General features: G+C 41.2%; 1 protein-coding gene across 1 annotated transcript in view; it reads right to left on the reverse strand.

Annotated features, from left to right (window-relative positions):
• The window catches only part of nbas (NBAS subunit of NRZ tethering complex), a 308,007-nt gene that overhangs the window by 92,755 nt on the left and 200,955 nt on the right, over nt 1-14,297 (reverse strand). Inside the window, exons 40-41 of the mRNA XM_068028531.1 lie at nt 9,274-9,411; nt 704-933 (exon numbers count right to left, since the gene is read on the reverse strand). Of these exons, the coding sequence (XP_067884632.1) occupies nt 704-933; nt 9,274-9,411 (368 nt within the window). The remainder of the gene's footprint in view (nt 1-703; nt 934-9,273; nt 9,412-14,297) is intronic.

The following is a 14,297-nucleotide window of genomic DNA, read 5'->3' on the forward strand; positions in this document are numbered from 1 at the left end:
TATTGTGACAGATGTATCTAAGTGAAAAGAAAGGATAGGGAGAGTACGTTCTTGAGAAGAAAAAGATAAAGCCACCAAAAATATGATGCTTTTTGTAAAGATCACGGTTTTGAAAAATATCAGCACCACTCAAATCTGAGAGGTCTTGCTGCAGGTCAAGAAATTTGTATTCCCAATCAGTAGCACGGTTTCCCCCAAGTTCTCAGGCCTATTTAAAGTCTCCCCCTCTTCCCCACTCATACTCATCCTGGCATGTTCTCTGTAACTGATATCACTCGAGCAGTCACTTTCTGTAAAATATACACAGTTATCATCAAATGCCAAGAGATTCATCTGGCCACAGTGCAGAAAAAACTAAATAAATCCTCAATGAACAATCATACTGATAGTGATACCATCTTAAACCCACAACCCACTTTAATTATGTTTGCTTGTTTTCTTGCACAGTAGCCTACCCAAAAAGACAAGTTGGTGCCAATGTTCTTTTCTTTTTTTGTGCTAGAACTGTCGGAGTTTAACTCCACAGAGAAATACCTTGCCTTTGCTCAACTTCTTCTCAAAAGCTTGGTAAGGTTGAAGAGCTCAACAGTTGTTGAATTATGGTGAGGACCTTAACACAGAGTTAGTTGGTTGTTTATTTACTAATTTGTGTGCGCAACTTAAATAAATTGGAATAATTTAGCAATAACGATTTCATACTTACTCTGCCAAGCCTAGAATTGTCTCCCTTTTATATTGGCTATCTGTTGCAAATCGCTGTACATCCACACCTTTGCCAAGGCCTTGAAGCGTCTGAGCTTGTGTGAAGTCTGTCAACAACTCATTGTAATAGTTAAGATGATGAATCAGGGCCTGCACTTCTTCTGACCAACTGAAGTCTGCGTTCTCAGTCACATATTTTGTGACCATTTTAATTACTTCTTTGGGATCAGCCTGTAAATTTTCAGATGCATTGATGAAAGTTTATCAATTTTTTTTTTTAAATCACCTTCTCCCCTACATGATGCTACATAATCCATTTACTGCAAAAGAAAAAAACTAATAAATGCAATGGAAGCTGTCTGTGCATATGAACAGTTAAGGCAGTAGCGTTCTATTTTGATTAAAATTACCAGCATACTGGACAATACATGTAATATTTATGAACAATTTGTTCAACAATCAATGTGATCATTCAACTATGTCCAACAACTGAGACTTCTATTCTTCAGACAATCATCAACTGCTATTAAAGCCTTACATCTGCATCATTTCCACACAGAATGGCTACTAGAATAAAGGAAAAAATTCTAAACAGATTTAGAGTGTACACAGTTTAAACAAGTAATTTCAAGGCAGTAATTCTACAGTTAGTTCTTTCTAATCTCCTTAAACTGGATTATTTTGGCTCTCATATTTTAGAGCACTCTAATGGGTGAGTTACATCTTCCCAACCTTTTGACACTGTCTCTTTGCCTTGAAACTTAGATTAGCTTTTGGTGATGTATCTGAGAAATGACCTGTAAACCCCATTTCATAATTGCTATTTGATCCATAAGCTCTCACTTCATTCTTCAGATGTGATAGAACATCACATCATACATTGCTTTAAACTTAAAATATCAAAAAAATTGATTAAATAAGTGAATAATCCAACAGTCAAAATAATTATATCTTTATACCAATAAGTCTTTTATTTACCTTTTTGAAACCACAACACGAAGAACTAATTTAATATTTCATAAATGAATAAAAAAACACATTTGCCCAGATTTTGAGGCAAGAATAACTGCAAGGCTGTCAGCACTCACCATCATTGTTATATAAATCTGTAACTACAACAGCAGGTCAGAGGCTGGGAATTTGTGGTCAATAACTCACCTCCTGTCTCCCCAAAGACTGTCCACCATCTACAAGGCACAAGTTGGGAGTGTGATGGAATGCTCTCCACGTGCCTGGATATGTGCAGCTCCAACAACACAAGAAGCTCACCACAATCCAGGACAAAGCCTGCTTGATCGGCACCCCATCCACCACCTTAAACATTTACTCCTTCCACGACCGGCACACAGTGGCAACAGTATGTACCATATACAAGATGCACTGCAGCAACTCACCAAGGCTCCTTCGACAACACCTTCCAAACCCACGACGTCTCGTCGGCGGCGGCTGTCCCTCGATTCGAGGATGACGTCTGCTCAAGGTCACTAGCTTCTGCTATGGGTCTTCAGGTGACTGAACAGGCTGAAACCCGACCCGCAGATCTTTGGGCACATGGGGCCCACGAGATAGTGGAATCCGGAGTGCAGGATTTACTTTCTTTTCTTTCCTTCACTTCTGCCACTCTGTCTCATCATTAAGGCAGTTGGACTCAAAGCATGATGCAGTTTGATGGACAGGTTGTCGCCATTTTGAATGATTTGTAGCAAGCTCCTCCCAGTCATCAATCTCAATGCTGCCGCACTTCAAAGAGAACTTCAGTGTCTTTGAAGCATTTTCTTTATCTTCCCCTGAAACGCTGGCCATTTGAGAGTTGAGAAAACAGGACCTGGCAGGGGAAACGGTTTGCGGTCCATCGAAGTTGGTTTTGCAGGAGTTTTGCCTGAATGCTTGTGGAGCTGGCTTCAAGAAGGACACTAGTGTTTGTTCAACGGTCCTCTCATTGAATCTGGAGGATATGGCCGAGGCATTGCTGATGGAATTTCTCCAGCGCTCTTATGTGCTGTTGATAAACAGTCCAGGTCCAGTCCTGCAGTACAGGAGCGTGGTGACAACAACTGCTCTGTACACTAGGGCTTCTGTTGCTTGCAGAGGTCTATGTTGTCAAACACTCGCTGCCGTAGCATGTAGAAGGCTGAGCTGATGCAGCTGATCCGGTGTTGGATCTCCTAGTCAATGCTGGCCTTTTGAGAGAGGTGGCTGTCAAGGTATGGGAAGTGCTCAATATATTCCTAAGTCTCTCCTTCAACATATATGGGTTGATAGGAGTTTTGTTTTGGCAACATTCAAAGACAGGCTGAGTCTCTTCTATGCAGAATTGAAGAGATCGAGAGCAGCTTGCAAATCTGGTGCAGAGTGGCCAACAACACTGCAGTCATGTGCAAACTGTAGATCACGTATGTCTATGGTGGTCAGTTTAGTTTTGGCATGGAGGCGACTGAGGTTAAAGAGTTTTCCATCTATGCGGTATTTAATACTCACACCAGAGGGCAGCTGATCCTCCACGAGGTGAATAACTAATGTCAGGTTGATTGTAAATCGTATGGGGGCTATCACATAGCCTTGCTCGACCTCGGTCCAGATTTTGACTGTGTCTGTTTAAGATCTCCCACTTAAGACAGTTGCAGTCATATCATCATGGAGCAATTGCAGGATTGTGATGTTTCTTGGACATCCAAATCTTTGGAGCACAATCCACAGAGCCTCGAGATTTACTGAGTCAAATGCTTTGGTCAGGTCGATGAATACAATTAAGAGTTCCTGGTGTTGTTCTCAACATTTTTCCTGGATTTGTCGGGCAAAAAAGACCATGTCGGAGGCTCCTCTGGGAGGATTTTTGTCAGCCACAGGAAGTAGGCGATTCAGGAGAATGCATGTCAGGATTTTCTTGCTATGGACAAGAAGGAAATACCTCTATAGTTCCCACAACATGATTTAACTCCCTTCTTGAAGATACTTACAAGTGTCATATTCCTGAAGTCGGGGGTGGGGGTGGGGTCTTTTTCCTCCCAATCCGTAGGATGAGTGCATGGAGACCTGAAGAGAGCAAAAGCCCACCAACTTTGAAGACCTCAGCTGTAATACCATCGGGGCCACAGGCTTTGTTGTTTTTCATCATTTGATTGCATGTTGCAGCTCTCCCATCGATGGCGGTTCATCCGTGGATTCTACCACAGGATACTGGGGGATAGCCTGAAGAGTATCAGCTGCCACTGTGGATTCACGGTTGAGGAATTGTTGAAGATGTTCTTTCCAGCATTGATGGATGGCATTTTCATCCTTAAGAAGAGAGACACCATCCTGTAAGCGAAGGGGCTTCAAAAAGGCTTTGCATGTCATGATGGTCGGCATATTGTTGGACCTTTCTGGCTTTCTCTTCCCACCACTTGTCCTTTATCTTCCAGATTTATCTTTCGGTGTCAGCCTTGAGCTGTTGGAATGTTGCCTTCTTGACGTGCGACCTTGGGTTGTTTGCCAGGCAATGAAGTCACATATTTCAGCATCGTTTTCATTGAACCAGTCCTGGTGACGATGATGCTCAAACCCGATGGTCTGGACACAGCAGTCTAGTACAGCTTACTTTATTCGTTCACACTGTTCTGAAATTGAGTTGGATGCGTGAAGATTTTCCAGACTGGTTGAGAGCTGCACTTGGAATTCCTCTCTTCAGTCGGGCTGCTTTCAGGCTGAGACATTGATCATCTTCCTCTTGGACTTTGGGGTCTTGTGATACCTTGGTGCTCGGTGAATGTTCATCACCAATCGAACAAGTCGATGATCTGTCCAGCAGGATTCAGTTCCCTGCATGGATCGAGTGATACAGACATCACTTAGATCGTTGACTCGTACAATGACACAATCCAGGAGGTGCCAGTGCTTTGATCTAGGATGCCTCCGTGTGGTTTTGTATTTGTTCTTCTAGCAGAAGAGAGTGTTTGTTATAATGAGGCCATGCTGTGTACACTTGGTCAGCAGGAGGACACCATTTGCATTTGTTTTTCCCAATGGCTCCTCTCCAGATATTGGAGTCACAGCCAACCTCTACCCACTGGAAGGATAAGAGCAGCTGGTGCATGGGAACACCACCAAATACAAGTTCCGCTCCAAGTAATGTACCATCCTGTCTTGGAACGATACCACCGTTCCTTCATTGTTGCTGGATCAAAAACCTGGAACCCCCTTCCTAACAGCACTTTGGGTGTACCTACTACTCATGGACTGCAGCGGTTAAAGAAGGTGGCTCACCGCCAACTTCTCAAGGGCAATTAGGGTTGGGCAATAAATGCTGGCCTTGTCTGCAATGCTCACATCCCATGAACGAATAATCATATTGCAACTTCCTGAGTCTGCAATTGGCAGTAACTGCAGAAACCTGGAAATTGCGCTTTAATAGGACCTCACTGAGAAACTTCGCACTGAAATCCATGTAAGTGCATGAAGTTGCTGGGCTTACCCACCAGTTATTCACAAAACATGGTAGAAAAAGTTGGGGTTCGTGCATCGAGGTGTAAATGACTTTTTAAAGAGAAGTCAAAGTTACTGCCAAACAACCTTTCTGGCATTGAAAATCTAATTTTACATGTGTGGAGTTACCTCATAATTTAACTAGTGATAGATATTTAAAAAAATAACTTTTTAAAAACTTTTTCTTTCTGATTCATCTCTCGCAAAATACCATCTTTCTTTTCCTCTCATTTCATTTTCTGCACTTGATTTAAATCTAATCTATACTCCCAGGTTTTTTACTTCTAGTTTAGATTTGCCATGCCTCAGTGAGGATTCTTCAATCTGACTGGTTGAAGAGCCACCTTGTTGCTCGCCCTGTTCACGAACACCACAGATGACCTGTAGAGGGAACCACGCCAAATCAGATGCATAAGGACATAAGGAGGGTACAAAGAGATATAGATAGGTTAAGTGAGTGGATAAAGACCTGGCAAATTGAGTATAATGTGGGAAAATGGGAAATTGCCTATTTTGGCAGGAAGAATAAAAAAGCATATATTCTAAATGGTGAGAGATTGCAGAGCTCTGAGATGCAGAGGGAACTGGTGTACTCGTGCATGAAGTGCGAAAGGTTAGTATGCAGGTACAGCAAGTAATTAGGAAAGCTAATAGAATGTTATCATTTATTGTGAGGGTAATTGAATACAAAAGTAGGGAGTTTATGCTTCAACTAAACAGGGAATTGGTGAGACCACATCTGGAGTACTGTGTACAGTATTGGTCTCCTTATTTAAGGAAGGATGTAAATGCGTTGGAAGCAGAGAAGGTTTACTAGACTAATACCTGGAATGGGCGGGTTGTCTTACGAGGAAAGGTTGGACAGGCTAGGCTTGCATCCGCCGGAGTTTAGAAGAGTAAGAGGTAACTTGATTGAAGCATATAAGATCCTGGGGGCCAAGTGGCCTATTCCTGCTCCTAATTCGTATGTTCACTGACAGCAGTTGCCACTCAGAAGCCCGCAACAAGTCTGTGGGCAGCTTCGCGAACTTCCTCGCCAGACTGAAAAATCCAGACCAATGTTTCTAGCTTTCTTCCAAGAACTTCAAACTGCCAGTTCTTATTAAACTGCCACTGATTGTTTCTCTGAGATTTCAAGAATTGCCTTTCTCATGAGATTTCCAATTGCCTCTCCTAGATTGAAACATAATCTTTACCTCATATATAAAACAGTTATGAAGACATCATGGATTTTGAATAGTTTATCTATGAAATTCAAAAAGCAACTATGACTGAAATACTAAGCCTATCTCTATACATTTGAAAATCGTGTGAAAAACGTCTCAAGCTTGTTGCCAAGGAGACTATAATAACAAACATCAGAATATTGTGTCAGTACAGGTCTAGACATGAAACCTGGGAGGGTTGTGACCATTGTGCAAAGGTAGGCTTTTTGATACCAAAGGGACTCTACATGTTGTTTTCAGGCCTGGGTGGGGTTGAGACAGACTAAATTCTCCCAGATGACTCTTGGAGACCATGTGACATAGAGGATGGTGAAAATCTAGAATTGAATTTCACAAGGATAAATGGCTAAGGCCCAAGGTGTGAGAAGACTAGGTTTCATTCTTATTATTCTGATCCCTTTGAAGAATACTCACTGTCTTCTTTGAATAAGTCACAGGCCTATTCTTGGATTTCTGAATAGTTACCACTTGTTTTAGCTAATATTTGCAGATGGAAGACTATGTAGTCTCAAACAGTGCCCATAAGCTATTAATGTCTACTGTTATTGGTATAAAAGGAATTATCTTTGCAACTATAAAACCCTGCCAAGTACTCCATTGTGGCTGAGGAAATCGTTTCAAATCTATCCCTCAAAATCCTCAGGAGGCCTTTGGACACGTTTCTCCATGTTTACAGGCTGAGTTGGCAGCTATTTACTAAGTAAAACCAATTTTCAAACAGGTTGTGCTTCATCTAGAGTCAATTCGCTGAAGGTCACGACTCAGTTGACTGATAACAAGGCCAAGTAAAGAAATATTTGTAAGTTGGTGATGCAATGAACTCTTTGAAACTTTAAAATATTAGTGGGAAAAAGAAACAAGTATTACTTGGAGAAACCTTTCCAGAATTTTTTTACAAAAGATCACTACAGCTATTTTAGTTGTAAAACCTGATCACATGAACTAAACCAGACATTTCTGTGGGTAAAAAAAAATTGCAATTGATGGCAACTGAGATGCATTGTAATTGGAGAATAATATTCAGTCAATAAGTTCTTTTTTTAAAAAAAGTTCCCAGATGTTCTTCCTCTTTGAGGGAAGAGTATCAATTTGTATCTATTTCTGTCATTCTGTCATAAAATTATGATTCCTACCCATTTTGTTTTGTAATAAAAACAGGAAATGTACTAAACTGACTTAAATGGGATGTTTTGGGGGAGCCTGGCACAGTGCATCACTCTAGAGAATCAAGCCAAAATGCTTCATACAGTCTTGATCTTCATCCACCCAATGGTTAATCTCAGTAACATTATCATGGGCAAATGCTGTGCAGAAAGAGTTGCCATTTCATGAGATATGGACTAAATAAAATAATACTAAATAAAACAATATTGTACCCAGGCCATTCTCAATTTAAACTGACAAGTCCAAACTGTCAGTTCAAAGAGTATATTATACACATATATGTGGAATAATAGATATGGGAGCATTTGCTACCAGACTGTAATTCAGTTTTTTATGTTCTACAGAAGATCAAGTGGCTATATTCAAGTGGCAAAGGAAATTACAAGAAGTATTCGATTGCAATAGTTCCATCTGCACCAGGCAGTCTATCTAATAACTAGTAATTTAGTGGGAAGGGGTATGATGCACATGAGTGCTGGTAATGTATCTATCTAACCTGTCCAGTCAAGTGGGGAAGATCTATAATCCAGTGGAATGTTTCCTGCAATATTCAAATTATAATGGTACAAGCACCATTCTGCTCCTTGGCACCAGGAATTGAACAAAACTGATCAGATGGAAAGACATTGGTCAATGAATAAGATATCAGGATTGAAAAAAAGGGCAGAAAGTCGCATAAGGGAAAGCAGTTTTGACTATGCTCTTAGTTACAAAATAGGGTCTTGCCTGTTTTCCGATAAACATATTATAATGAGGGCTAGTGCTCATGACATTTGAGCATCCTCAGGTCACGCCACTTGTGACTGCAACTTAATGAATTAGACTTGACTAATAGACAGTGCAATATAATTTTATGTCACAGAAACAGGACACTTAAGCATGGGTAAAACATATCCACACAATAGAAGTCACGTTCACTGCAAAATACTAGAACAAAATATTTGCTTAAAAAGATGTCAAATTAAATCTTTCTTTTTTGATTATATTAATTGAACCTTGAGAATTCAGTAATTTCGAAAGCTACCATATAGAAAGACATGAGTAAATTCTTGGGACCATTTTAAAATAGATGGGGTCTTTCTTCTATCCCTCAAAACTAAGCAAATACTTCAAATTTTATTGAATGTTACTTCATGGCTTAAGACATATCTTGAGAATTTGAATATGGATTTCTTTATCAAATTGAGCAGCTCTCCAAGTTAATTAGTTCAACAAAATCTTGTATAAGAACCAAGTGCAGGTGATTCATTTGAGAATGCCCTCAACCAATGCATATTAATACAGGTTACATAAACAGTCCTTAGATTTGCTTAAATAGGGCTGTGTTTGTCAACTTAGATTAAAAACAGTAGCTTGCTGCTTTTTACAATGTAATAAGTAAATATTTAACATGCATCATTTAAGACAATTCTATCTTAGCATCAACCATTATAGAACCAATGTTTAAAACAGCTCAAATTAATCCAATTCAATGCAAGGCAATTAACATGACATTTAATAAGTTCTAATCACAAATACAAGTTTTTGTTGCTGTTATATATTACTTCCTTTCTCCCTTGTATATTGACTTACAGGTAATTACTTGAGGGAGAAAGAAACACAGTTCTCAGCAATAAGTTGCAATGCAATTTTAGCACTGCTTCCAACGAATTATATTTCAATTATGCAACTGCACTTCAATTGCAAATGATCCAATTTCTGAGGAAAACTAAGCACTAACCTTGTACAGAGGGTGGCAGTTGTCCTTAAAACATGGACTTAAGCGGACATAGATCTGCAAGGCATAATAATATCCAGCGAACTGGAGGGACAAAGCTGAATGAGGCTGCTTCTCAAAGCACTTAGTAGCATCCACAATCTGTTAACAATGAAACCAGGTACATTTAAAAACAGGGAAATAAATTTTTCATAAGTCAAGCCATTTACAGTAATTGACATCAAACATTAATGGAAGCTATCTTTGAAAAGTCCAAAATTCAATTTTGGGTATTTGACAAGGGGATATTGACATTTCACAATAACACAAAATTTGTGAAAAGTCCATTCTAATTCATTTCTTTCATTTAAATGTTATAACCTATTTTGTGAATAATTTATAGATCTATTTTATAGATCATTTAAAATCAAGTTGACTACTTGGGGATAACTTCTAAATTCAGTTATCCAACAGGGGCATGACACAGAAATACTCCCTTTGAAATCTTTGGAACATTGCAGCTTGCAGACATCGCATTATTCCTCCCTCAATGCCCACATTGTACAGATATGGCAGGCTGTGCTACAGTGCTACCAAGGGAGCTGTGAGCAAAGATGAACTGCATCATAGGGAGAAGAAATACTATTTTAATTACTAATATTTAAATCTTTCAGATTTTTTTCCAACCTCCTGAAATCCTACAGGAAGACGTAAAGTTTTCACCATTGCTAAACAATTTTGATGAGGTGATCTTCACAGTTCTGTTGTTTGAGGCCTTGCTCTAAGTTACATTGGCTGTTCTTTTCCTGTTCTTGGCAGCAGTCCTGGCTATTGTACACAGACAAGCACCTGAAAAAGTTATTCACTGAGATTCTTTTCTTCTCCTTCTTTGAATGCAAGATTAGCATTAAACTGTTGGATAACTGTAATAGTCTGATAAAAAATTTCCATTTCTGAAGAGGTTTTCACCAGTTTTGGGTAAGAGTGATCATTGTATCATAAGGTTCAGACTAGTAATGCAGAAAATCAAGGAACAAGATAGAACATCTAGTTTGGAAGAGGGCTAGTTTCAACGTGATCAGAAAGGATCTAGCCAGGGCAAAATTAAATCAAAGACTGACAGGAAAAGCTGTATTGGAATAATGGGTTATCTTTAAGGAAGAGATGTTTCAGGTGGAGGCTAGGTACATTCCAACAAGGGCGAAAGATAGGGGAACCAACAACAGGGCTCCTTGGATGACGAGGGAGATAGGAATATGATGGAACAAAAAAAAAAGGATGTATGATACATGTCAAGTCAATTCTTCAACTGAGAACTAGGCAATATGCAATGGGGGGGGGTTGAACAGGAAAATAAGAATGGCAAAGAGTGAGAACATGAAAATAGAGTGGCAGTCAACATAAAAGGGAACTCAAAAATCTTCTACCGGATGAAAATAGTAAGCAGGTAGTAAGAGGTGGAGTGGGGCCTATTAGGGACAGAGAGGGTAATATATGCTTAGAGGCACAGGGCAAGGCTAATATACTTAATGGTTACTTTGTCAGTGTTCAATAAGAGGAATCTGACAAAATAACGGTAGAAGCAGAGAGAGAAGAGGCAATGGAAAGGGTGAAAATTGAGAAAGGAGAGGTACTAAAAAGGCTGGCTATGCTTAGGGTAGATAAGTCACCTGGTCCGGATGGCTTGCATCCGAGGTTGCTTTAGGAAGTGGGGATGGAGATAGTGGAAGGACTGCTATAAACTTCCACTTTTGCCTGGATACAGGGGAGGTGCCAGAGGATTGGAGAATGTCAAATGTGACACCCATATTCAAGAAGGGGTGTAAGGACAGTCTGAGCAACTACAGGCCAGTTAGTTTAACATTCATGGTGAGTAAGGTTTTGGAACCAATAATCGGGGGAAAAAAATCAACAGACACTTGAGAGGTTGATGAAGGGAATGCGGTGGATGCTGCTTCTATGGATTGTAAGAACATGTTTGATAAAGTACCACATAAAAGGCTGGTTAACAAAATTCAGGCTCATGGAATAGGAGGGTCAGTGTTCAATTGGATAAAATATTGGCTCAAGGACAGAAAACAGCGAGTTGTAATAAATGGTTGTTTTTCAAAAACATTCACGACTCCTCAGATACTGAAGCAGCCCATGTCCATATGCAGCAAGACCTGGACAACATGCAGGTTTGGGCTGATAAGTGGTGAGTAAGATTCGTGCCACACAAGTGCCAGGCAATGACCATCTCCAACAAGAGAGAATCTAACCATCTCACCTCGACGTTCAATGGCGTTACCATTGCTGAATGCCCCACTATCAACATCCTGAGGGTCACCATTGACCAGAAACTGAACTGGACCAGCCAGATAAATACTGAGGCTACAAGAGCAGGTCAAAGGCTGGGAATTCTGTGGCAAGTACCTCACCTCCTGTCTATCATCTATAAGGCACAAGTCAGGAGTGTGATGGAATACTCTCCACTTGCCTGGATGGAGCCAGCTCCAATAACACTCAAGAAGCTCGACATCATCCAGGACAAAGCAACCCGCTTGATTGGCACCCCATAGACTACCTTCAACATTCACTCCCTTCACCACCGATGCACGGTAGCAACAGTGTGTACCATCTACAAGATGCACTGCAGCAACTCAGCAACGCTCCTTCGACAGCACCTCCCAAACCCGTGACTTCTTTCACCTAGAAGGGCAAGGGCAGCAGATGCATGGGACCACCACCAACTGCAAGTTCCCCTCCAAGCCACACACCATCATGACTTGGAACTATATGGCCGTTCCATCACTGTCGCTGGGTCAAAATCCTGGAACTCCCTAACAGCACTGTGTTGGTGTACCTACACCCAAGGACTGCAGAGGTTCAAGAAAGCAGCTCACCACCACCTTCTCAAGGGCAATTAGGGATGGGCAATAAATGCTGGCCTAGCCAGTGACACCCACATCCCCCCAACAAATAAAAAAAAAGACTGGAGGATAGTAGGCAGTGGTGTTCCCCAATGTTCAGTGCTGGGGGCACTGCTTTTTTTGCTATATAAATGACTTGGATCTTGGAATACAGAGTAGAATTTCAAAATTTGCCAATTACACCAAACTTGGAGGTGTGGCGAAGAGATGATATGAACTGCCTGCAACAGAACATAGATAGGCTAGCAGAATGGGCAGACAAGTGGCAGATGGAATTTAATACTGACAAGTGTGAGGTGATGTATTTTGGCAAAGGGATAGGGAGAGGCAAAGACTTAATGGCACAGTTCTAAAGCGTTTGCAGGAGCAGAGGGACCTGGGGATCGATCCTACGACTATAATCTGTTTTCATCTCAAATTCCACACTCCTATCTACTCCCATTACCAATGGTGCTTGTTTACACTGTCTTTTATAACATATACAGCACAAAAGGGGGCCTTTTAGTTCATTGCACTTGTGCTAGCCCTTCAACTGGAGCTATTTACTCTAATCCCATTTCACTGCCCACACCTCATAACGTTTATATGCTCTTTGTTATCACCGCTCCTCTGATCAAGCCTCAGGTTAAAATAGAAAATCTGTTTTGATAATGTCACTAAAGTCTGACTGACAGATTTAAAGAAGACCCTGCCAGCTTGGAACAGATGTTCTTGCCTGCAATTTAAAATTGCAGACAGTCGGATGTGGGCGAGAAAGGAGTTGGTAGGCCCCCATCTCCATTTTTAATTATTTCTTCCCCCACTTCCCCCCACAATCTGGTTTCCACCAGTCAGGGGAACTGCATCAATGTCTACGTCCGCTTGTTCAGGTGAATGCGAAAGATCTCACAGCAGTATTGCGAAGAACATGGAAGTTCTTCCAGTGTCCTAACCAACATTTATCTCTTACCCAAGCAGATTAGCTGGCCATTTCTGTTTGTGGACCTAATTATCTGCAGATTGGCAGCTGCAATTGCTTCTGTAACAACAATGATTATACTGCAAAAGTAAATCATTGGCTTTTAAACACTTTGGAACATCTTGGAGGTGAAAGATGCTATATAAACACAAGCTGTTAGTGTAATAGCACTTTGAACACAATGAATAATGCAAACAGCCAACAGGATCTCAATTTAATGTATTTACATATTCAAAAGTTATGTCTCCTTGATATCTATAGCAAACATATCATCTGTCGTGGGACTGATGTATATCTCAAACTGGCTGGGCCATTTTTTTGGTAAATGAACCTGGTTTTAACTCAGTATGTACAATGACAACAAAGAATCCAATAACAAAACACACAAAGAAAAAAATGCTTCATTTTTGTCACCATTGCTTTTACATTCAATGCCCCCATCCATAAAACCCAGAATCCTATGGCCTTTTATGATCTTTTCTACTTCCATTCCCACTTGCAAAGTTCTAGGTATCTGCAACCCTAGACCCTCTGCTCCTCCATGCTGTCAAAAAACTTGCCGGTTCGGGTTTACTTCCTTTCATTTCTTTTTTGCAAAATGCACTACTTCGTATTGCTCTGCGTTAATTTGTATTTACCACCAATCTTCCCAGTTTTCTAACCTGGAAATACTGGGCTGGATTTTACCAGCCCTCTAGGGACAGGCTGGGAGGCAGGCGTAAAAAGGTGAAGAAAGACAGTGGGGTGGCGTGCCCTTCGCCTTCCCAAAGCCATGGAATTTTACTAGGGGTGGGGAAGGTCGCGGACAGTCTTCCTGCCCAGAGGCCAATTGAAGCCCTTAAGTGGGTCTCTTTCTTTGAGTCCCCAGCCTCATCACTGCCTGACTGGCCCTGGTGAGCCGCACAAACTTTCCTTCATTCCGAGGCCATCTCCCTGTTGGCTGGCCCTGGCCAGCTGCAGTCCACTGCTCCCAGTGGCCCGGCTGAGGCTGAAGAGCTGCCAGTCCTCTGATTGGCCGGCAGCTCTTGGAGACGGGCTCCTTTTTTAAAAAAAAGGGACGGGAGACCTGCAGGCAGGCAGTTAATTGTCTGAACGCTGAGAAATGCGGTGATGTCCCGAACGGCCAAAGCAGGGTTGCCCCCAGCTCTCTGGATCAACATCGGGACCCCACTGTGGGC

Source organism: Heterodontus francisci, chromosome 3 (genome assembly GCF_036365525.1).
Source record: "Heterodontus francisci isolate sHetFra1 chromosome 3, sHetFra1.hap1, whole genome shotgun sequence".
NCBI lineage: Eukaryota > Metazoa > Chordata > Chondrichthyes > Heterodontiformes > Heterodontidae > Heterodontus > Heterodontus francisci.